The sequence below is a fragment of the Cloeon dipterum genome, chromosome 2, assembly GCF_949628265.1.
Source record: "Cloeon dipterum chromosome 2, ieCloDipt1.1, whole genome shotgun sequence".
NCBI lineage: Eukaryota > Metazoa > Arthropoda > Insecta > Ephemeroptera > Baetidae > Cloeon > Cloeon dipterum.
In genome coordinates, this window is record NC_088787.1 from 29,435,300 (window position 1) to 29,460,864 (window position 25,565).

Here is a 25,565-nt window from a genome sequence, read left to right on the forward strand (position 1 = left end):
TGTGATTGGTTTCAAGTGGTGTTCCGTAGGTGGAGGAAGGGCAATAAAATAAATGACCAAGCATGATTTAAGGTGTCAACTTTTCAGGCTTATTTATTTTTCTCTCTTTATCATCACACAGCTCCATTTTTATCTGTTCAAAAATTCCAAGTGTCCCGATTGAGTTAGTATAATACGATTTCTCAGTTACTGCTTTTAACTAATGGTAAAGGGGCTACAATATATGATTAGGATGCGCGGTGAACAAATCGCCTTTCCCTGCATGTAAGTAGATGAACGCCGTGTGTAGAGTACAAGAAAATCTGTCTAAGTAAGTCGAGTGTAGAGTGGTCCCGTACTTAACATTGGATTAATTTCTTACTAATTTCCAGTGCATGAATTGCGCACGATAATCAACAATGTGAGGGAGTAAAGATAAAAATTACGATTGTCTCGGTAAGAAAAATTAATACAAGTACATTAATAAGTAGGGCACTTTTCCGAAAAGTGCGCGAAAGGAAATGTATAGAAGTTGAACACAAACATTGCTTCTTTACAGACTCGGAATTGCAGTGAAAATAATTATAAGTACACGTGAAACGCATTGTACATACTCTTATTTGTTAATATATAGTTAGTGATTGACACACAAACACACTTCATAAGCTAAATAAGACAAATTAAAATTAATACTGAAATCAAGTACGCGCGCTACCCAGCATAAAGTAAGGAGAAACATAGTTTTTTCTTTTCTAGAAAATTTTCCTTCGCAAGCAGTGCAACTATTCTCGTTTGTACCCTCTCTGTGGTTTGACACTATTTGATATTGTAAACTTTTTTCTGATATTTTCTCACAGTGACGATGTTAATGCACCACATCAATCAGACTTAAGGGTGTAAATGCTAATTTTAAGAAAATCGGGTAAACAGAATTTACCTTTTGATATCAAGGGTTTTTCTAGGCGTTAGATTATTTATATTAAAATTTTAACAATCTGAAAACCAATAATTGACGCAGCGCCCTCCTAGCTTTGACTCTAATTAGTTGTCTCGCAACTTTAAAGAACAAGAAAACTGTGCATATAAGAAATTGTATGTGGCTTTGCAATATACTTGTTGCGTCAAGAATTTGGCAATCACATTGAATCTTCTTTGTCTGAACTATTGCAATTATTATAAGTTTAACCAAACAGCAAATTTTACCCGATTTTTGGCCACTATAGCACTAGTGTAGATTTAATTCCCACTTTCCCACCTAATTTGATTATTTTTTAATATTTTAACCATTTTCTGGCTCGTCACTCTGGGTTTTAGAATCTACTGGGCCGGTTTTAATTAGTACCTCAAGTTTACAAATTTTATCAGTTCGAATCACCAATTATTACACATTTAAATAGTTGAAAGAGACACTTTTTACAGCATTTTTTAGTCATCTTTGAGGGCCACCGCAACAAAACTGTTCCTCCGCTTTAAGTGACAGCTTTGAGGAGAGTTGAACGAAAGTGGCAAAAGCACACACAGCACGTTGCAAGAAAGTCTTTTTCGGAAGGATATTGCCCAATAAGCTCGTGTGCAGGCACACGCACGCCTTTCAGAAAAGGTTGCTTTTCCCCTCTCGTCTTACAATAGTCTTGATCAATCAGTTAGGTCGCCTCTCGCATCAGGCGACTTATTTGAATATCTACAGCCTACTGTACAAGATGAACTAGAAACAGGTAATTTGGTGCTGGAATTAATTCAAATTTTCGTAACCACGTACTAGTAAGAAAAACTGCCAACGCGTCAACAAGCAAATGGAATAATCGTTTGTATAAATTCAAAATTTACAGAAACATGTGTACAATTCTCCTCTCGCTCCAAAATGTTTTACCAACAATCAATCGGCAGATTTAATGCTATAAAAATATCAATCACAACAATCTGCTGAAAGATGAAGATTGTGTAATGCTAAAAACACACATTTGTTGTGAATTATTTTGCAACCACGTGTGTTCACCAAAAAGCGTACATGCGTGTAAATACACAGACTGAAAGAGAAGAATGTCAAGACGCGCAACTGACCGCTTGCGCGAATCCTTTCTGTTCAGAGCTGCCACCAGATGGCATCACCGACGATTTTAAAGTTTCAGGAACTTTTTTCGCTTACATTGTCAGTTCGCGGTCGATCCGTTCCCAGCAGTCTTAACAAGTTATCGACATGCTGAAAGCCCGATCAATGAATTTCCCGAAAAATAAGCTATTACTTTGCTTAACTCAAACGACAAAAAGTGGAAATCGAGAGTGGCGCCATCTGCTGTCAACGCAAAGGACCGAGGCAAAAGACGAACTCGTCGTTTTTGCCCTTTGCAACTCGCGTGTGTTTACACAGAAAAGGCAGTGATTAAAAGGTCCGAACTGGCACGGCTGTTGGCTGCGCGCGTGTCAAACGCACCGCTCGGAACAACAACGTACTGAGCGGCAACGCGGAGAGTGCAAAAACAGTCTGGGTCGAGGGTCGAGTTCCAACCCATCGGTTTGCTTCGCTACACAAAATACAGATTATTGAACCCCCGCAGCCGCGTGCGTGCGTGGCGGGCCCAAGTTCCTCGGCCCCCGCATGAACCCGTTTGCAAATTCATCGGATCACTTTGGAAACGCTACTTAAGTCATGTCTGACAGAGGCCTATAATAATCGTCGAAAGAGTGTAAACCACTCGTAACAGACACGGAGAGGCGGAATGACAAAAATTTTCCCCCTCTCGCATAGTAAAGTGTGTACAAAGTGTGTGCATGTTAAGTGAAAAATTAGTTTATGTATAGTTTTATATGATATTATGCACATGCATACCTCGCTAAACAAGATTCTCTCAGTAATTTCGTAAAATTTCACTCTTCATCTATGAACACATATAATGGATATATTACTGATTTTTTATTATGTGAATTTACTCTCGTCTAGTTAGAATATTTATATTGATATAGCTAGGGGTTCGACCACAAATGGTGAAAGATTATTAAGTTCTCGCCTTTGAATATTTAAAATAGTACACCGACAGGTAAATGATATTCTGGGGGTTTAACGACCTGAACACTCAGAAACCAAAACAATTGCTTCATCTTGAATGTTTTTCTCAATTATTTTTGATTAAACTTTCCAAAATAAAAATATTTGCCTTAAAAATTTGTTTGACTGGCATAAGATACGTTTAATATTTTTCTAGCCGAGTAGTACTCAAGACTTATATTTTGTATCTCCTTCAATGAATGTTCAAGTCGTTTGAATTTGTATGTTGGTGTGAACGATGCCAGCATTGAGCTAAAAAAAGGCCCTTTAGGCATTGTCCACGCGAAACACCTTTTACCGTGGTGTTTCTAACGATAAGCCTCGCAAACCCGTTTTTGTTTCAATTTAACGAATGCAACACTGCTCAAAATATGTGATAGAAAACTTGAGTAAGGACAACAGCAAAATTTCAACAACGCATCTAGAAAACTCACCGTGCTTGAAAAGGCCAATATGTTTCGTCGTTCACTTGCTTCAATTTTAATATGGGGGAGCAGTGTCATATAGAAATCGGTTTGAGTTAATACTTTGCTTTAAATGTAACCTAGATAATGCTCTGCTTGGAACCAATCAGTAGCACACAATCCTTCTTGCTTAGTACAAGGCGATTAAAATTGTCTCTTCCAAAATCGTTTAAACGCCTGTATCATGCTATTTACACACATTACATAACTAAGAAGTTAAAACGCCGTTAAAAAGTCACTCCTCAAAGAATGAAACCATAAATTACTAACTTTACAACAACATACAGTATGTCGCCACGCATTATTGGTCACCTTACGACCCTTCAATCTTCTTAATAGCTGCCCCTTGCAGTCTGGTGGTGTCAATTGTTGCTCGAAATGCGTTCACTACACGAATCTGAAAATTTAATGGTGCATTTAATTAGAATGATGTTAAAATTCCAATCCTATAGAATTTAAGCCTAGGCCGGTAGCATAATTATTACGATGTTAAACAGGAAAATAAAATATTATTTTTCCAAGTTTGCTCGGTCTGCAATGGAGAATGAGAGACTAATATCAGTGTTGATGAATTTTCTTTAATTTCCATTGAATTTTTAACTAGAATATTTGGCTGTAAAATCTTGTAAAAATATCTCATTTAATCTAGAAATTGTATTTCCCTAACTCACATTATAAAAATTTCACTAACTTTGACATATGAAAAATAGTCATTCAAACTTACTTGCGAGAGTATTCTCTTACGACTCCGCACCCAGAGAAGTTGCCCGGGACTTGGCTTGCCAACTGGTTGTTTTTGCAATGCGGGATCATCTTTTCCCAGTCTAAAAAGGGGCAAAAGGACATTAAAGACTCAAATCAAGATATAACTGGAGGCGAAAACTTACGAGAACTTCTCGGGAACCATTCTGTTTGGCAGAGAAATGATCAGCTGGCCCCAGAGCAAAGTGCCAACGCCGAACAACAAGCACCACATCCACTGGTCGATGCTGAGCGCTTTTGTAGAAAAGAACGCGCTTCCAAACTCAATGATCAAAATCTGAAGCGAACAATTCAATTAACACTTTGGCTGTGAGCAAGTTTGGGTACTCACCTGAAGAACAAAGGTGGAAATCCAAATGCCGTAGAAGATGGGATTGGTAAAGATTCCTTGAAACACGTTTCTCTGGCCGTGAATCTTTCTTGCGTTTATTTCATTGAACAAAGTCATCATAACGAAGGTGTTGAACACAACTGTCATATGCTGGGTTGGAACGGAATCATCACGTCCTGATTCGATTTGCAGCAGCACGTCACCTGTCAATGGAACATATAATATAATAGACTCTTTAATTAGCTACGCGTGGTAGTCAATCTTATAAGAGCTAGAACATCTTATGGTCCGCATAGTAGCTTGGGCCCAATGTGGCCATCTTTTCGCCTCCCTAGAGCCGCACAAAAGTTGCGAAACCAGCAAGTGGGACGCCTCCCAGCCAATTAGACTATTTGTGCATTTAAAGACATGTATTGAAAGAGAAAATGCAGCATCACAATGTTAGAGACTGGAATTAAAGAGCGTGAACTACGAGTGTTTTTTGTCCCTATCAAACCTAGCAGCTACAGTGCAAATATTGGTTATTTCGGTAAAAAAATCATACCGGCAAAGAGGAGGTAGAAGATGACGGCGAGCTGATATATTGCTTGTCCAATGATGTTCTTCATCATCCTGCGCGTGACGAGCGCTTTTGTGCGGCCATATGGCTTACGCAGGAGTAGGTCAGGCGTGGGCATCTCAGTGGCTAGAGCCAGCGAGGCCAGAGTGTCCATGATCAGGTTGACCCAAAGCATTTGCACAGCCTGCCAGGAGATAAAAATAAATATTCTTGTGGCAAGAAGCAATTAAAAAACCTTTAAGGGGCTGTCGTTGAGTAGGACCGATCCGATGACAGCAGCCGTCACAGCAACCACATTGACCGTCAGCTGGAACTGCAGGAATTTGGAGATACTGTCGTACACGTTGCGGCCCCAAAGCACAGCTTTCACAATGCTGCTGAAGTTATCGTCAGTAAGAATGATGTCTGACGCCTCTTTGGCCACATCAGTACCGGCAATGCCCTAAAATCACGGTTGATTAGATCCACGAAACAAGAATAGCATTATCGAGTCGCACCATGGCAAAGCCTACGTCGGCCTTCTTGAGGGCGGGCGCGTCATTGGTTCCGTCGCCAGTGACGGCCACCACCTCGCGGTTTGGATTCACCTTGCTGTCAATGATGCCCTTAACCAGGTTGTACTTGTCCGTGGGTGACGACCGCGCCAGCACCCTCAACCGGGGCCAAATATTGTCAATCAGCTCTTGTTGGATCTTAAATAAAAATATGCAAGTTTTATTTTTCAGACAACTGTTTTTAAATTAGAAGTTTAAATTTAAAAAAGTTATTCTTTTGGATTTTTTAGGAGATCATGCAGGTCAATAAAATTTAATTCACACTTAGGTGCCAATAGACATTTTTTAGTCAAGAATAAATGTGTTGTATAAATTTAAAAAATTAATCTCAATAGCTTCAAACAAATAACAATACCCAGCTTTAAAATTGTAATAACCCTTGTTTAAAATGCATCCCATTATTCTAAATGGTAAGAACTGGAAGAAAATTACCAAGTTTTACATATAAATTATTTCATAATGCAAAGATTGATGTTAGAATTATCCATGCATTGCCATTAACTTAGTCAAATCATGAAAACGTTTAACCGATTTTTTAAGGATTGGTCTCCAGCAAAATCCGTTTCAGCAGTAGTGCAAAACTGTGCACACCTAGGAAAATAAGTACAAAAAACTGGTTTTGAGACTTTTATTCCTACTTTGATTCATATTATTAAAATAATTAGTCCTACACTTCAAATATAAAGGCATCTTGACTCACCTGATTGTTTTCGTCCCTGATTTTCTCGTTGAAATCTTTGCCTTCAAGCACCAAAAAGTCATCTCCAGGCTGCAAAATACCGCACTTGGTGGCGATTGACCTGGCTGTGTTGATGTTGTCGCCTGTGACCATGCGGACAGTGATGCCGGCAGTCTGGCACTTCTTGATGGCGTCAGGCACCTCGGACCGCACTGGATCCTCGATGCCCACGATGCCGAGGCAGGTGAAGTTACAGAAGATGTCATCTTCCTCCTCCCACGTGGGCTCGCGTTCAATCAGCTTCTCGTTTTTCGCCGCATTCTCTTGTACAAAGTCACGGTGTGCGATGCAGATGGTGCGTAGGCCGTCACAAGCCATCGGCTCGATCACCTTGGTGATCAAGTCGTTGCGCTTCTTTGCTGTCAGTTCTTCCAGCACTCCTCCCTCACCGTATATGAATGAACACCTACGGTCAATTTAACATTTTCAAACCTACTTACTGCACTCGTGCCAAGGCGAGGATTTCTTTAGAATATAGTCATTTCTAACAAGGTTTATTGATGTTGCGTGCAATTTAATTCAATCTAAAAAAACGAGACATTTGCGGGGTCGTATAGGATTAACAAGAAATGCCTCTACCAAGGGAACCCTGGGTCCGCTCTGCTCAACATGCAAATTTTTTTCCTCACTTTTGTGGTGTTTACATGGATCACCAGTCCCAAAGTTTTCAATCTAGAATTGTTTTCAAGCTACAGACTGGACTATTTTTTAAGGAATAACTTTGTAATATATTTATTAATAGTACAATTTTTGTTAAATTGTGAGGATTTTTGGTTCCCTTGAAATAGAAGAGTCAATTATTATTGGGTCATTTTGTGCTTTCCAAAATTCTCAAATATTTCAAAAAATTTTAAGCTCCACAAAACTAGCTAACCTTGTTTTTTTTATTTAATTAACTAGCGCTGTATTTTTCTGAGCTAGAGAAATAGTTTTATCATTATATCACAGGTAAATCAACAGTTACTTTTGTCATTCCAGTTGAAAAACTTCCAATTCAACAACAACAATTAATGTGTACATTAACAATAAGAATATTTCATCTAGATAAACAACAAGAACAGTTTCGAAAATACTTGACGCCTTTGTGGGAGTTAATTTATTTGATCACCGTTTATAGAGTGCAGGAAATCTCTCTCATATTTACTCATTGAGCAACGCACGAGACTAAACTGCCTAGTCCAAATATTGACGTGCGAGCTGATTATCTAAAGCGTCCCATGAGACAATATTTAATTGAATTTGAATCACGCGGTGCCTCACTAAGTTGCCAATCAAGCATGTGAGCAAGCGTTAATTCACGCAGTCAGGTGGGGATAATTGAGTTAAGCCAAAACCTGCGTTTGGATGCTATTCACGATCGCAACTGACTCGTATTGGCCTACTTTCACTTTTTTATTGAATAGGTTTTGCGGTAGGCCATTGGCCCAACGGATCGGAATCTTACTTTTGCAGCATGATTTCAGACGCGCCCTTGGCGAACAGGTGGAATCCACCGCCCTGCCGGCAGACCACAGTGCCCATCGACTTGCGGGCAGAGTTGAACGTGTACACGTGGGTGAATGTCTCCTCAGGGCACTCGAGACGCGCCTTCTCGTAGCTTTTGCTCAGACTCGTCACGTAGCCGAGCAGAGCGCACTCGGTTTTATTGCCGACCTGCTTGGGCAGCTCGCCCGGCTCCCCAGGCTGCGACAAAAGAAGATGAACATCACGAGGAGTCACTTTTTACACTTATTACCATGACACGAGAGGTGTAAGCCGAGTTGATGGCGATCGACCTGATCAGCATCTCCTCAACTTTGTCGGGCACTGCAAGGAATTCATCGCACGTTCTAGCCAGCTTATTGCAAACAAAAGACTGCACAACCGTCATTCTGTAACAAAGGAAAAACTTTTAAATTCCATTTCAGCTCTTTCTCTTTGATGGCAAATCTCCACCGGGCGGTTCAAGTTTACTTTGCAGCTTTGACCAAACAACGGCAGCGTTTATCTTGAGTGTTTGTTTAGTTTACCTGTTTGTAGTGAGAGTACCAGTCTTGTCCGAACAAATAGCGGTCGCGTTTCCCATCGTTTCACAAGCGTCGAGATGCCGCACCAAGTTATTGTCCTTCATCATTTTCTGCAAGATAAAAACTTACATGGCAAATAGGCCAATAAGGCAGGCGGGGATTTCGCACCTTGACAGAGTAAGCCAGAGACAGGGTGACGGCGAGCGGAAGACCTTCAGGTACGGCGACAACCAGAACGGTTACACCGGTGATGATGAAACCGATGTACTCGTTCAGCTGCGACCACTGGAACTGAGTCTCGTTGATCACGTAAGTGTTGATCGAGAATTTGACGGCCAGGATGATCACGGTAAGCAAGGCGATGGCGGTGCCAAAGTACCCGATATTCAACGCCAACTTAGTCAGTTTCGACTGCAGCACAGACTTCTCTTTCTTTTCGGAACTCTCATCGGTCGAGCCGCCGAAGTTGCTCGACGAACTAGAACTGTCGTCTGCAATCGCATAGGCACCCAATTAGCTCGTTCTGGGTGAGCACGCGAGTTGAAAAATGACACTTTACCTCCTTTGGCCTTCTTCTTCTGCTTGGCTGCGCCTACCAGAGTGAAAATAATGCCGGCCTTCGAGTTGATGCCGACCGCTGTTACCAGCATTCTAGCGCTGCCCTCCATCACATTGGTGCCTGCAGCCAAGAGAAGAAAGCAAAACAACAATTACTTCGTGGTTCAATGCGGCATCAAACAAATATCGGCCCACCAGACAGAAGCATAGGATCCGTGTTTTCCCCTTTTTTTACGTGGTCCGACTCGCCCGTGAGAGACGACTCATCCATTTTCATATCGTTGCCAGTGATGATGATACCGTCGGCAGGCAACAGGTCGCCATACTTCACCTGCAGATTCAGAGACACTCGTCGTTATTTTTCAAAGCTCTCGTTTGGCGCTCATTAAAATCAACTTTGAGGGTTAAGCTCGCTTTGCAATAGTTAAGGTTACCAAAATTTGATGGACAAAATCTTTAAAAAATTCATTGGAGACCACGCATTATACAAACTAGTTTAAGTAAAATGATATTTAGTTTTAATAGCATGACCAACCAGATTATATATTAAAATTAGTAATTGTTACATTAGTGGGTCTGATTGCATGGTCTAAAGACAAAACTTTAAACAATCTTTGTCCGCATGGGGTCTAAATAATGTAACCATATATATGGTCATGGATAATTAAGATGAAAAAGGAAAAAGCCGGTTAATTAAATTTAACGCCTGGAACACACATACTTGACAGACGTCTCCCACGACGATCTCGCCGACTGGGATCTGAATGACTTCTCCACCTCTGAGCACCGAGTACTTGTGTTCGCCCTTGATTCTACCTTGCAGGCCTTGGAACTGCTTCTCCTTGGACCAGTCATTGAAAGCGGTGACCAACACGACAACGATCACCGATATGAAGATGGCTAAGCTCTCGATCCAGCCGTGGTGCTCCTCCTCGCCTGCCACGGGTTTGACTGCCGACCACAATGTCAGAACGAGCTGAGATAATTAGACAGGGGGCACCCACCTTCGTCTTTAGGAACAATGAAGCCGAGTATGAGTGACGTGAGTGCCGCCACAATTAAAATTAACAGAGTAAAATCCTGCGCCGCCTCCCAGGCGAGCGCGAGAAACGACTTTGGTTTCTTGGCCGGGATCACGTTGGAGCCGAACACTTCGCGGCGTCTTTCTATGTCTCGCGTCGGCACGCTCAGCCCTGCAACAAAAAGTTGAAAGGGTTGACAATGAGAGAGAGAGAGAGGAAAGGCATGGCCGCAGGTGGTGCACCGCACGGCCCACTAATGAGAGTTTTCTCCACCGAAACGACGCCTTGATTAAGGTTTCTTTATATTTTTTCCATTTTTTTCGCGTTTTTCCTTTCGACACTGCTACTGGTGGGTTTGATGGTGATGAATTAAGTGCAAAATATTCCCAGCGCAGCCATCTCCCAATTATAAACATGCAAATTTCTGTTTACAGGTCGAGCCTTTTAGCTTAATGACTCGTCTGCGTGTGCAAAAACTGCGCCCCTGGCGACAAGAGTACAATTATGTTGCATGCTCTAAAGTTGAAAAGTCATGTGTATTGCATGGGGTTGTCAACTATAGACTAATAATACCATAATAAAGATTGAAACTAATACGAGGGCTGTTAATAATATTATTTTTCACTAGAAAACAAATGCATTTGAAATATTTTGCTGTTTTAAAAAATTTTAACATTATTTTTAAATCCTTGACTAGAAATGAAAATATAATGTTTAAACTTAGTATATCATATATCACGGAAGGTACTGATTGGTGGGCTAACAATAAGCGATGAATATGAACGACTTCTGCGGCGAGATAAATTTATTAATCGAAACTTTTCGGAAGCAAGTGCGGAAATCTTTTTACCTTAATACAGCCCCACAAGTGAATCAAGATTGCAGCTAAGTTTCTGAATGCTAAAGACTTGCATTCTAGTTTAGTAATTTCTTGACTAAAAACTGGCGCTCGACAAGAAATCAATGGGTTTGCCAAATAAAGAAATTATGGCCAGCCTGAGTACATAGTGTTATCTAGCTGCCTTTATCTAGAATTTAGTTCCTTTCGACCCATTCCACAGTCGTTATCATTCCAAGCTTTTTAGTTTGGGCACTTAATGAATGCACCGCAAGACCGCGGTTACAGTTCCCAACCCTGTGGCACTAATGAAATTGCAGCTTTTCTGCGCGGGCAGTGTCGCTCTTGGGGGGCGGAAAGCGTGTTATTCTAGCATCAGCGGGCAAACACGTCGGCGGCGATGTTTAATTAAATATTTAAAATGCATTTGCACGAAATGAAATACACAGCGCTTCTGGAAATAGGCACGAGAAACACGCACTATCTTATCAAATGCAAATTCAAAGCAGGCGGCGAGTGTTGCTGGCTGCACTCCCGCGGCCGCAGCGAGCGGGATTATCTGCGAGTGCCGCGGGGTGCACCTCGAGTCGCCGAGTGAGCGAAAAGGAAAAGACCATGCGAAATGAATGGGTCGAGCGAGGTGATTAGGCGCCACCGCAGCTGACGCAAACGCTTGAAAGATAATACTGCGTGCATGGAATCATCCAGCTCGCACACAAGACCGCGCGCGCTTCTTATTCATTTCACTTTGTCATGTGACAATCGCGTAAATTGTTGCATCCCGCGCAATTTATTAGCCGGCGGTGTGACGGGTGACGCCGCCGTAGAGTAGTTATGAGTTGATTCACCACACATAAACGGTGAATTTTCCACCTCAAGTCAGAGCTGTTAATCGACAGCTCTGACGCAAACTTGTCATCTAAGGAAAACATCTAAATTTTAAGATACTAGATGCTAATTATCGGCGGGTGCGCGCATTGACGTAGATTTCTTTGTCTCTTTGGTCTGAATGCGTTTATCGACTCTTTTGCACGCGTTTTGAGCTCAGATTACGCATCCGAAAGCTCCACCTGGCTCTGATAAAAAATTCGAATCACTTTTTGACCCACCCGAGCTCGACGGTGTCGCTCATGTTCGATTTTATCAGAAAATTACCGAATGAATGTGAAACATTGATTTCATATCTGCTTTCGGTGTTGATGAATAAATCTAGAATAAATCATATACACACGGTAGAGTGAAATTAGGTTAATAGATCGATTTATTACGCCCCAAATACGCCTGTTTATGGCTTATTTTGAACAAGAAAAAGCTTTCTACAGTTTAATACGATTCGTTAATCATAAAATATTTTCGTTAAAAAAAACAACATACGTCATGAAATCCAGCTTGGTATAACAATATTAGCGACGATTTCTTATTTTCTGACTAATAAATGTAATTATATTTAAAATATTTAGCTCAAATGTTTTCATGATTCGTTTTAAATCTCGTGTTTTGAAAAGAGAACTGACGTCAATTCATATTTGTAAAATTCCAGTGTCTCAAACGTATTCTTTTAATGGCTAAGAACAGTATTTCGAACGGAATTTAAATTTAGAGCAAGCGACTCCATATAGAACTCAGATGTTGTCCCAGACATAACAAAGGATCTAAATTATACTAGCGGTCAATTTTAGGAGTGAATCAGTTTAAAACGCTGTCTGCTTCTCCCGCACTCGACACGTGTATTTAAACGAGCTACGCACGCAGAGATGAAAAGAGAGACAAGATGCTGCTAAACTTAGCCCCAACAAGATTGAAAGTTTGGTTGTTTCCCTGGCGTTCTCTCCCCCTTTGTCTCTCGGTCGGGCGCCGGCGAAAAAGTTAATGCCACCCTCTAGTTTTTAGAGCTGCCCGACGAAAATAGCAAAGAATGCGAGCACACACGGAGTCGGTTGAAAGTTGGTCTGTTCTCCAGCATCGGCAGCGCCTAAAATAGTAGCGCCGCCGTCACCTGATCAGGGCTGCAGAAGTTAAATTTAATTTGAGGATCACGGACTTGCATTGGAAATCGGAGAATGAAAGCGCACAATTGAAACCGGCTCATTTGGTATTCATAGAGAATAGCGAGTAATGTGATAGGTCACCGCTGCAGAGACGGTCCAAAACGATACTTGTCATTACCATCGTACCATCTGCCAACGCATCTATTTATTGAAGTTATCCGTTATATTACCCTACAAACGTCAAGCCAGTGGCCATGTCTGCATTTTAATACATTGGCTACCGCACAAACAGAAAAATCCGCGCCCAGACAGATTTACCTTCGCACTGAGCTTATGAATAAATTGAGTGGCTTATCTGCCATCGTTTTAAAGAAGAGTCGAAATAAATTTAATCGTATTGTGTGAATGTCAAATGGCGGCATTACAATCGTTTTATGATTGGAAAGCAGTGACTTTGCGAAGGTTAAAATCAAATACATTTGAATAATTGAAACATAATATTTTTCATTTTGACTACTCCAAAGTTTGAAAGCAACCAGCAAATTGGCTAATAATTTTAATTAAAAATCTCGAAAGTCCTTCAAGCACTGATTCAAATTTACACGCTAGAATATATATATGCAAAAATTAAATCTCTCGTATATTTTGTAATAATTCTTGAAGATTATTTATCATCTTTTATCAGCTAAGTATTAGCAATCGTGGGATTATTACGTAACGTAAGTAATTACATAATAAAATTGCATATTTTGTTTATATAATAAGTTTCAAGGACTTAAGTAAACACGTCTGGTTAAGGCTAGAGATGCGAAGGTATGCAAGTAATGACTGATCGAACCGAATGCCTTCCAAAGCCACAAACGCGGATCGGATTTCGATTCTTTGCTAAGAAGTGCTATCAATTACAAATCTTTAACGGTTGAAAGGACTGCATCGCTATTTTAAACGTAATTTTACCAATATCATTACAAAAGGAAGCGATGAAATACGATCTTTGAGCAGCGAAAAGAAAAATGTGCATATTTGAATGGATTTCACGTCTGCACAAACACGTGTTGAATATCCTAATCAAGTCCTGCAAATAGCCATTATTTGCGAGTTACAGTCGTGATTTTACCAAGGAGGAGCAGGTTTAGCCGAATTCCCGCGGTGCTCGCCAGGTATGCCAAGTAATGACGTAAAAACGCCTATGACGTCAGGATCGGCCAATAAATTAGCGAGCAAGGTGCTGATTGCCATTTAAATAAAGGACTCTTTTCGGTTCCTCGCGCTAAAGTGTCAAAGAGTTAGCAACGCCTCTCGCCTAACTCGACGCTGGACTTACAGCTCGACTATTATTTTTTGCTCTACATAAATATTTCCAGCTCGACATGAAAAACAGATCTATGTACTACTCAAACATACAGAATAGAAAAAATGTCATATTATTACTACACTAGGAATGAATCAACCGTCTCCGAGGAAACAATGGCGGAAATACAATTATTCATCATGCAGCTAACTGCTTCCTCTTGGATCGGGCGCCGCTTTTTGTCGCATTATTTTTAGAACGATGCACGCCGGTGAATCGATGGACGCATGTAAATCAAATCGGTCGCTCATGCACAACGACGAGTGTTTGCATTCAGGATCACTTTGCTCCGTTTAGGCGTTAGATGTGAGCAAAGCAAACCCTTGTTTAGAAATTGTCAATATTTGATTGTTACTCAAGTTAACTCAACTATCTTTGTTTTTTCCCCTTCAATAAAATGTACAAACATTTATAAGGATTACAGTTTGTATTTTTGAGAATTACGTCAATAATATACGAGATAGAAAAACACGGACTAACCCTCGACCGGCGATGTGTGCAGCTTTTTGCAAACTTCTTTGATGCCACCGTACTGCTCGATCTTGTTGACCGCCTCTGCAGCCCTCAGGTCCATCAGGTCCCTGAGCTGCTTCAGGGTCAACCCAAACTGCACCTGGTCCGAATCCATGGTCGATCGCTGTCAAACTAACAGGGAGTATTGTAGTCTTGTGCTTCAGTCGGCTCGTATTCGCTCCGTTTTTCCTGAAAAACGACATCCACACAAACACACGATAAGCCCAGCAACCACTAGATGCACACAATTAATACAGAATACGGGGGTAGAACAACCGGGTGTATGGGTGCGTGCACCCACTTAAGTATGCACATGTATGTATATGTAACTAGCCGGGGGTTGCAAATTAATCGGCGGCTGACAGAAACGACGGACGGAGCCGCCTCTGTCCAGCTCGTCCGTCAGCTGGGGCTGACGCCGCGTCGAGATTCCACGAGCACGCACCTACCTTTCCAGGCGCACTACTGTCTCTAATGTTGATGAAGTAACGAGCCTCGCAGCTATAAAGCCATCACTATAGAACTAGGGCACCAACTGGTTCGCCAACAGGCGCCGCTTGCAGCTCCCGACCGCAGCAACAGCCGAAATGCTGAGATCAGTGCACGCACAATGCCCCACAGGCCGATATGTCGCGCCCTCGCCGACTCAGCACGCGGCACAATTATATCGAATTTACGGTCACAATCTGCCTCGCCGCGATTGCACTCCGACTCTGATTGAGGGTGAGGTACTCCGACACCGAGCCCGTCGAGGTGCTCAGGCGACTATCACTATGTAGTGTGCGGTGCCTCTGTTGTTAACGCCCATTTGCAACGTTGCCAGCTGGTTTTTCGATGCGCTTCAATGAAACAGTATCAGAACCGGTACCGTCATTTTTGCTTTCAAAGGTAAATACGACATTGCCCGTTTTAAACGGATGAGCTTGTGGGCCAAATACATACAGGTCAATTTTGTTTCTTATTATATCGCTTGAGAAGATAGTTTCCAATGCTTTGACAAAATAATTTTCAAACTCAATTCATTTGTGAATCGGTTGCCGGTGGATTTTAATAATCATGCAACGTTGCGTTCAACCTATCCCTATCCCAATCCTTGTCTCCTGTAGACTGTTATCACTTTTAACAGGACTGGTACAAACGACATTTTAAAATTTGCTTAACTATGGTTTAGATTCTTGACTCAATGGTTGTGTAATGAATAGTGGGGATTGAACGTGGCGTCTTATCGATCCTTGTTCGTTCTTGTTAACAGCTTAACAGCCGAACCAGAGCCAAACTCGCACTTCCAGATGATAGCAGTAAATAAAGGGATCGACGAGGAATGTCACTGACCTTGTGAGGTATATTATAAAAATTGTTCATTGTGGATTTTGGCGTGTCTATTTTACAGTCATTCCCTGGTATCATATCTATATATTTGAATTAGAGTCAAGTTTTCAAATTGGAGAGAATAACAAGAGCTTCCAGTTCAAGTGGAACGTGCAATAAATTTACCAACAGCTTTTATGTATTGAGTAAAATAATTATATAATTTTGCTTCAGATCATGTGCGCCGTGAAATTTATTATTATCCAACACGTCACGATTGATTTATAATTCTTACTTATCTGTGCACTTTAGAATCATGTTGCATACATACCATGGAATCGCGTTATCGATCATGCATGTTGAATAGCGATTATTTTCAAAGACCGAACTCTGCAGAATTTTGTTCAATTTTCGCTTTTCTTTATAACTTTAAGTACATCGTGTGCAGTGCACTGTATAAAAAATAAATGTTTGTATTGGTTTGAAAAAGGCCAATTTTTGCCACCAAACCCAAATTGTCAATCGTGTCAATCAAATCTTTTTTAAGTTCACAGAGATATATGGATATTAATCTTACTTGTAAAAGTCATAAAATCCCAAAGGAAACCTTTTTCTTCTTATAAAAATTATTCAAAAAATTTTGACCACTACTGGATGGAAAATGGATGCATTTTTGTTTAAATTTTACTAAATTTTCGCAGAAAACACATTACCTTTCCCAGCATAAGAGCTCCCAATATATATATGTTCTTTTTCCAGCTATTTGTTCAACTAATTGTAAGATCAAGTAGTATGCTTGAATAAAACTGCTAAACATTCAGCATTTTAAAAAAATACAGGATATTATTCAATCAAATTGAAAAACCACATAAAGATTACCAATACCTCAGACAAACAACAAAAAGCGGTTCCATCAGGAAGTAGACCTGAATCAGTACTGAAAAATACGACAAAATAATTTTTATCTCTGGTCTGAAAATTGGGAAAATTTTCCCATGTTGCCGTGGAAATCCTTGAGAAGATGAAGCGGCAAGCACTATGTATCTCTTTAGTGGAGATTTATTTCGCCAGAAGTGAAATTAACCCCATAATCGCACACCATTGGATAGGTCGCGACGAGAGGAATCAAATTAATATATGGAAAATCACTGACAACCTGTTTAATTTGTCAATAGTTTTTTAAAATTTGAAAGCTGTTTGATTTTTTCACGTTTTTTGAAACTGGCAATATTTAATAAATTGATAACTTTTATTGAGCAATTTAAATTAATTTGAATTATTCCACTTTGAACCAATATGACTCGACATGTATAATAAAACAATTTAGTTTGACACTTAACACAATGACTTCTTTGATTTCAGGACTTATAACAACACATGATGAACCTAGATTTAGTGTGGCTTATTGTGCTGTCCGTCTTTTTCGGAGCCTTCATCGCAGTTGCGGCTCTGCTGTTTGCGCTGCACTACTACTTAAAGCCAAAGTCAAACCAAACCTTATCTTCCGAGTATGCGCTAGAAACACCAAATTTTGAGCAGTTCCAACTGCCACAGGCAAGTTGCAATCCCAAAAGCTTGTGTAATACATAATACAAAAACTGCCCTGTACCTTATAGAGCCTGCTACAAATCATCAACACCACGGAATCGCCGAAAAAAGAGACTTGCGTTGCCCTGAACCTTCTCTTCCACTTTTTGTACTACGAACTGAGAAATTCCGAGGAGGTCCGTCTCTGGTTTCTCAAGAAACTCACTCTAGAATTTGATGAGTTGCTGACAAGAACCACAACTGGGAAATTTATCGATAAAATTTCTGTCAGATAATCAAGAAGTTACATTTGTTTCGGTTTGTGAACATATTTTTAATTTTTAGATAAAGGAAATTGACTTGGGTTCCAAGTTTCCCATTTTCAACGGGATCAGCATTCAAGATGTCGTTCTGCATCCTACGAAGAAGTACATTGAAACGCTAGACCTTAGTGTGGACCTGCACTACGAGGGAGGTTTTCAGCTTGTAACCAGCGTCCGCCTAATCCTTGGTGCTCCAGCAAAGATCACCGTTAAAGGTTTCCACGAGCATTCAATTTGTGTATGGAAAGTTATTAACTTTGGATATAGTTTGCCATCTTTCCGGCCGTGCTCGACTTAGGTTCACTCGACAGCCATTCTCCCATTGGTCTTTCACTTTCTATAATGAGCCTAGTTTGGAGCTCCAGGTCGATTCGCACTTCCAGGGAAGACCTGTTCCTCAAGTTACCTCATTGATAGTTAGCCAGGTAAGTAATTATTTTGTCTCAAAATCAAGCAGGTAAACATTTTCAATGCAGATACGCAAAGCGGTGAAAAAGAAGCACACGGTACCGCAGTTCAAAATGCGCTACAAGCCGTTTTTCCAAGCTCCGCTGCAGACTTCTCCGTCATTCTACGATCAATTTGACCAGTCTGACGTTGCGAAAATTCCACCTGGAGTGCTGAAAGTTTCTTTGATCGAGTGTACAAGACTGAATTCGGAACTAGTTGCTGGAGATGTGTATTGCACATTGGCTGTGGGTAAGTTGCATAGTTAATTTGTTATTTTCCATTGGTTGATAATCCAAAACTATAGATGAGGCTCCGTGGACTGAACTCGTTCTCTCAGATTCGTCTGCCGTCATGACTCTTGATTTAATAGTGTTCAGGAAGCCTTCTCAGAATCTAGGAGTCACTTTCAAAACTGAGCAACAAGGTATTGAATCTCATTCACGACATGTTTTCGGGAAAAAAATTCGAATGGTTTTGAATCTTAAAAGTTTTATATAAAATTAAATTAAAAACAGAGTTTTTTAATACTTTGGCTATTGAAATTACTATTTCAAGTGGTATTATTTTCAGTTTTGGTTGCTGTCGATACTGTGGAACGAAATTCGCCAGGATACTTTTCCAAACTGAAGAAAGGTGATATTTTACTATCGGTTCAAGGAACAAAGGTTGTTTCACTAAGCCAGGCGAGCAAATTGCTGAGAGCTGCTCCTCGCAGGTTCCCTATCAGAATTGAGAGAAGACGGTCACGTAAGCTAGACATAGTAGGTATCTCAGAAATTCATAAAGACCTCAATTATGTTGTTGATTTAAACATAGGAAACTGCTAAGGAGGTGGATGAAAATGGGGAGAAAAGTGTCAAATTGAGCCCACACAGCAGTCCTATTGGCGTGCGACGTCGCCTCACCTTGACTGAGCCTGACCCAGTTGGTTCAGTTGAAACTGAAAGTAGTGGTTCCAGCACAGCATCACCGTCAAGTAAGCAATCCTTTCCTAAACATGAAAAGTTTTAATTTAATAAAAAAACTAGGCTCTCCTATCAAGAAGCCGGCTGCAGCAATGAAAAATTTGCAATTGCCTGAAGAGGTGCCAGTGGTAGAGGGTCGACGGTTGAGCTCACAATCAGCACCTGCAATCCAGATTTATCGGACAAAGGAACTTACTTTTTCTTCTGTAGTATATCACATTCTGTATAATTCCCATTTTCATTTCACTTTTCTCCTCAGGATCTCAATTTCAATGAATCTGTCACATTCCAAATTGGTGATAATGTCAAGTACTTTAACTTTGGAGTGTGGTCAGCTCACAGCGGGTCCAGTGACGGGAAAGACGTTCTCATGGGCCACTTGAGCATTCCTTTACACAAAATAATTGACAAGTGCACCATCACTGGACTGGGTCATTTGATCAAGAAGTGGCAGCTCTTGGAGCCTTGCGTCTCACAGTAAGACCATCTGTTTTTGACCCTATTTTAAGATTTAAACTGGGCTTTTGATAGATCCCCACATACCCTGACGGATCACTCCGGGTTTGATCCTTCCTTTTGCTTTGGAGATGCTCTGTTCTGCTTCATCCTTCTGCAAGACGCGCAGTCTGAAAAGTACAAACCCAGTTCTGCAAGAACCTCGTTTTCTGGTAGGGGCGACGCTGATAGTGGTCTTAATGAAACACCAACAAGCACACCAGCTGGAAAAGAGTCTCCAGCGCATGAAACTTCAACACCAAATATTTCCCTTCTAGGGGGCTCTGATGAGTCAACTTCACATGACTTTGTCAGGACTCATTTCTCGCGAACCACCCTTTGCGACTTCTGCTGCAAAAAGGTAAATAGGCTCCAACCCCCCTGAACGTTTTATGGAATCAAAGGTACTAAATTTCTATGAAACGATTTTCAAATCAAAATAAACGCGCAAAGCTTGCTTTATTCAACAGGCACCAATCAAAAAATAAATTTAAAAACAGTGCCAAGAAAAATATTAAATTTATTGTGGCATGCAAAGTTTGACCATTGGTCAAAATTTTAATTTTTAGTGTAAAATAACATATGTTTCCAGATTTGGCTGAAAGATGCTGTCCAGTGTCGGTCTTGCAAAATGACGTGTCACAAAAAATGTGTCGTGAAATGTCAAGCGACTGCCGTGTGTGTTCCTATTGAAGAGGACCAGTGCTTGCTCCAAGGAATGTCTCCCACCAAAACTCCTGAAATTGTAACAACTGAAGTCGAAGGTGGCGAAGGGGTTACTATAGAAGCACCGACGACACCTCAAGTAAAAATTGATTGTTTTAAAAGGTGGGAAATCCTTATTGACGGTTTTAGAGTTCCAAGCGTGGACTGGGCGGTCTACTCGCATCTGTTGCTAACGCTGCTCAGAGTAGAAGCATCAAAAGGGCCGGCTCGGCAAGCAGCCTCGCTCCCCCAAATGGCGCAAATTCGACGCCAACTGCGCAGAGCGGGAATACAACACCCTCGCTCTCGCTCAGCTTCTCACGCAGTCTGCCACATTCGCCACAGGTCTCGCCCTCCTCAAGCAGAAAGGTGGTTTACTTGCCTATCAATTGTAGTTATTCTGGAACCACTTTGTATTAGGCGTCAATTGCCGACCCGGCCTTATTATTTGAACTCCCAACCGGTCTCGCTGCTCTGGATGACTCTGTTGACGAGATTCTGATTGAAGAGGCTATGGAGCAACTTCTGCAAAGGTCATTCGACAATGAAGAGGCCATGTCGTTGGCCAAAGACACGGGCAAACAGCTTTACAGCGGACAGTCAGGCCGCAAGGAAAAAATCAACAAGCTGGTAAGTGACGCATAGTTTTATTCTTCCCATATTTATACGAGTGGATAAATTTTTCAAACGACTGTATCCTCTACGGCATGCTATAAATTTTTAATATGCATTGCCAGTTTAAATAATTAAAACTTAGAGGTCTCAGCCTGCCGCACTGCGCTGCGTCATCCACCGTGACTTTGGCCACGCTAGCCGCAGGTAAAAAATGCCAGAGAAAAAATTAGCACATGTTAAGCACTACTGAGACCTATTTTTTAAAGAAATTGTTTGATTATGTTTGAAACAATTTGGATAAATCAGGAAGTTTTACGGTAATTGATAGCCCAGTTGTTTGCAAATTGTTGTTCGCAGTAGGCGAGAAACTGACCGTTCTGAACCGCACCAAGAGCGCCGATCCGCTTGATCAGAAGCTCCACTGTCTGGGGTTCGGTCTTTTCTCTGGCACAGGGTATAGTATGAGGATAGTGACACCCATGTTATTGCGTTTAGTTTCAAATCAATGATGGTCATTGAAAAATACCCCCTGAAATTTATCGAGTCTGCTAAGGGCGCTAAACTGAATTCATCCAATTGATAATTTTGTAGGAGCATGAAAGGAAAGAAATCATTTGTTGAAAATTACATTTTATTTGCAATTAGTAATTAATGAGAGGAGCTAAGTCTGTTTCTTCTTAATATGTACACAATCTTCAACACTGGAGCAATTTATTAAAGATTAAAGTCCGGCCACTTTCCGATATGAGGCAAAGTGGTCAAGGTACTGCTGGATTGTGTCCAAAGGCTGATACACGTCGTTCAGCCTGTTGTGCACCTGGAAGTATGGTGGCGGCGTGTTTTGCACCACGCTACCAAGGAAGGACTGCATGAACTCGCGCATCAGTTCCCAACAGTTGCCCGCAATAAAGCATGGCCGGTACTCCACCTCGACCAGCACTCCCTTAAAATTGGAGCTCATGGTGACTGTTCCGATTTTAACGAGAAAGTCTGCGATCTCGAAGCGGGTGCCCCTGGCCTCCATGCGAGTTTGCTTCTTGCTGGCGTAGATGCTGCTCATTTTGAGCATCAGCAGGTCGAAGAGGCCGTCGGCCACCAGCGGCACTGTCTTCGGCGGCGGTCCAGGACTCTCGAGCAGCGCGAACACAGCGGCTGGCTGCTCAGAGTTGTGCAACACGTGCACTGTGCGCGGCGGGCCGCCCATCGTCGGTCCCGAGCTGAACGTCTCGCAGTCGACGAGAAACTGGCCGCTCTGAACCGCACCAAGAGCGCCGATCCGCTTGATCAGAAGCTCCGCGGTCTGCGGGCCGGTCTTGTTCTCTGGCACAGGGTACGATAGCAGGATAGTGACGCCCATGTTATTGCGGCTAACAAGGCCTTTCACGTGGAATGGGATGGCCGAGTCCACTGACCTGTGTAGATTTGATGGCCTTTAAACCTAAACAGCTTTAGTTTTGCAAGTGGAATGATTGAACATCAAATTTACCAGCTGCTAGTTCAATGTCTGTCACTGCTGATGCTGATGTTTACAATTTGGAGATTTTCAGAAAGCTAGAGAAGGGGAGGGGATGTTAGAACACCGGTTATTTTCGTTTGTGTAACCGATTGTAGTGGCGCGAAGCAGCAAAGGGACTGATTTCTTTCACAAGTTTTCCAGAATTTCAATACGCGAAAGCGACTGGGAAAACGAGGGGGGACTCATGAAATTTACCTTTGCTTCAAAATCAGGGTTTTACTGTAAAAAATGTTCAAAAAGCGAAGAAAAATATAATTTGCAAGGTAGGGCTTACATTTTCCATTCTAGAAGTCATTATGCTCGATTTTGTGTCAACTAATGTATCGACTCATATTTAAATTCACGCATTTTTGGGTTACAGGCTACAAGCTGGTTTTAACTATAATAATTTATTTATAAGTATGTATTTTAAGTATGTACAACTTTAAATTTTAATATTCCTGTTTTGCATAACAAAATTTTGTGTCCGCACTTGTTCCAGATCTCAAAGCTAAAGATCTCGATGGATAGAGAAATGCAGATTCAAGAGGCAGTGCAGGCTGAGCCTGAAGACGAGAGTGAGAAAATATCGCGAGAGATTTTACTCAACAGATCCGAGAAACGGGTTCAAGCGATCACGGTTTTGATGCTGCACTGCTGTTCTGGACTGCAGCACGTTCAAGACACTGAGGTGAGCACGTATTTAAGTAAGCGTAACATACTTCACAACACGCGATGCGCTAAAAAAGTATTTTACTGTCTGAAAACTATTTTCGGCACTAAGAATTTTGAATCGTTAACCTTACGGCATCTTCTGGCCTCTAGAAACAACTATAAAGGAATAGATATGAAAATTTTGAGCCGTGGGACATTTTGCTGTCCACTGTTCAGGTTTTATTCAATATCGGCATTCTAAAAACTGTATTTTTACCACATTATTTGGTCATGCAGGACGATGAGCTTGGAACCCAAAGAGTTGCGACTGATGAAACAAACGCTGCGACTAACAACACTGCAGGATAACTATAGTAAAGAACACCAAAACAATTAAATGTGGAAAACATAAAAAAATTTGCCTAAAGGAAATAATTACATTATTCAAGCGATGCATCGCATTTTGTTACTAGTCTCTTTGTTGCGTGATAATACAAACAAGTATGCCGCACCTTTTAAAGATTTGAAGCGGGCGTAATCGGATAAACTTACAGTTATCAGTGGCATTTATTGATTATATTCTTGTATTCCTTTGGTTGAAATGAACCAAAGTGGTCATGTCTCATATATCTGTATCATTTTTTTTAGAAACGTCAGCTTTTGGCCTTATTTGGCCTCAATTGAACGATTGTTACAAAGCGTATGGTAGTATAGTTATATTAAATTTAAAACTTGTATATTTTTTCCTAATATTGAGCGACATCCTTTTATCAGAAGCGTTTTCAAAGAAAAATTGAGGAGCACATACATGTTAAAGATACGAGTTCTTCGTCTCTTAATGTTTCTTTTATAATAATTATTAAGCTTCGGTTTTATACTTAAACTATATTGAAGTACAGCACTTCTTACTTAAATTAGCTATGCTCTGTATGAAAATCTTTTTGACAGCAGCAGCTGAATATGAGAAACTTTTTATTTCAGTGTCTGTGGTTTGCAAATATCTCAAATCACACTTAATTATTTTTGATAGATTTTTTAGATGTATCTCCATTGAAAAACGTGAAAAAATTGCCGTGCAATCAGAGATTTGAAAGTTTGAGATGGCAAAATTCCCCCTTGTGCAGCATATATTCGAGCAAGGGACATAGGACGTCTTTAGGAAGTTTTCTTTCCTAAATAAATTTTTCATAATTTTTCCTTGTTTTAATTTTTTTCTTGGCAATTCTTTTATCAGCAGATTACTATTTCTCAGGTGTTAACATATAGCGTTATTATTATATGCAACACAAAATACTTGCAAGTAGTGTTTTGGGTGATTTCTTTATAAGTTAGTGATGATCACTTGTAAAAATCTCATCAAAATAACTATTTTTATTTTTTTACATTATACTTTTTCATCAAGTACGGACTTTAAAAGTTGGATGACAAAACCATATTTATTTGTATTGAAAAATGACACTCCTTGATCTGCTAGAGAGATATGGAATGATGCTTTGGAATATATATTTTTTCAAGCGAGGCCCATTTGATCTAAATATTTATTTGTTACAATTTTAGCGAGTTAGCTTATAATGTTCAATGAAATTACCGTTTGTATTGTATGACTATTTCGTCACATTCAATTAATTAGATGACTTATGTGCTGTAATGAGCCTGTGATTATATTAACTATTAATATATCGGAATGTACCCCTAAATCACAAAAAATATCGTTTTCACGGACTTGGTTTGTGTGCTTGAGAATGGTAGAGTTTACCTGGAATAATATTGATTTAGTATACTTTTCGTGTGCGCGAGGATTATATTATAATTTGTAAGAAATTTCTGGTAAAACTGAAATTATCAAATTTGCCATCAGTTTTTGACATAAAAAACCAGCTGTATATGTATATAATAATCATCGTTCCAACACTACACTTCCATTCCATTTCCATTTCAGTCGTTGATAATAGGTAAATAATGTAGTTTGATCTTAATTGTCAGGTGAAATTTCTGATATCATATATACTGTCATTAAAAATACGATAAAAACTATGTCACATATCATTGCGTAATAAACATTTTTGACATCGTATATCACTTCAAGGCATTTTATTTTTATTATAAAACACACACAATGTTTGTTAACCAAATTTACTGTTAACTTTAAAAACTAATATTATCAGACGACTATCGCATTTAAATTGAAATTGTTGTTCATCTCAATCTCGACTTCCCGTCCTACTTGTGACAAAAAGCTTAATTATTACGGCATTTACGCAGCGTGGGATCCCGCTGGCCTGTATATTAAGTTTTTCGTTCTCGGCGTTCTCCCATCAAAG

General features: G+C 40.5%; 3 protein-coding genes across 4 annotated transcripts; 1 reads left to right on the forward strand and 2 right to left on the reverse strand.

The window, feature by feature from the left end:
- Positions 1-66: 66 nt before the first annotated feature.
- Positions 67-15,494, reverse strand: LOC135937804 (plasma membrane calcium-transporting ATPase 3-like). The gene is given in 18 exon segments (XM_065481057.1): positions 67-3,883; positions 4,211-4,310; positions 4,374-4,525; positions 4,580-4,782; positions 5,124-5,322; positions 5,374-5,580; positions 5,636-5,830; positions 6,393-6,837; positions 7,876-8,114; positions 8,167-8,302; positions 8,441-8,547; positions 8,606-8,931; positions 8,934-9,116; positions 9,191-9,326; positions 9,717-9,946; positions 10,000-10,188; positions 14,675-14,896; positions 15,157-15,494. Coding segments are annotated over 17 exon segments (3,279 nt in total). The 5' UTR covers positions 14,823-14,896; positions 15,157-15,494; the 3' UTR covers positions 67-3,799.
- Positions 15,495-15,941: 447 nt separating this feature from the next.
- Positions 15,942-25,332, forward strand: Pdzd8 (PDZ domain containing 8). The gene is made up of 17 exons (XM_065481058.1): positions 15,942-16,047; positions 17,378-17,569; positions 17,632-17,829; positions 17,888-18,080; positions 18,133-18,290; positions 18,342-18,564; positions 18,620-18,739; positions 18,886-19,076; positions 19,132-19,291; positions 19,344-19,486; positions 19,540-19,757; positions 19,812-20,136; positions 20,368-20,580; positions 20,631-20,849; positions 20,901-21,110; positions 23,093-23,281; positions 23,542-25,332. Exons 2-17 carry the CDS (start codon positions 17,393-17,395, stop codon positions 23,611-23,613), a joined length of 3,009 nt encoding a protein of 1,002 aa, XP_065337130.1. The 5' UTR covers positions 15,942-16,047; positions 17,378-17,392; the 3' UTR covers positions 23,614-25,332.
- On the reverse strand, positions 21,709-22,695 carry MED20 (Mediator complex subunit 20). Of its 2 annotated transcripts, none has more exons than XM_065481063.1 (2): positions 22,582-22,695; positions 21,709-22,533 (listed from the first exon to the last, which is right to left on the reverse strand). In XM_065481063.1, exon 2 carries the CDS (start codon positions 22,450-22,452, stop codon positions 21,817-21,819), a length of 636 nt encoding a protein of 211 aa, XP_065337135.1. In that variant the 5' UTR covers positions 22,453-22,533; positions 22,582-22,695; the 3' UTR covers positions 21,709-21,816. The 2 variants fall into 2 exon arrangements, with proteins under 2 accessions (XP_065337135.1, XP_065337136.1); XM_065481064.1 differs by having other exon boundaries at positions 21,709-22,525; positions 22,582-22,655.
- Positions 25,333-25,565: the final 233 nt, after the last annotated feature.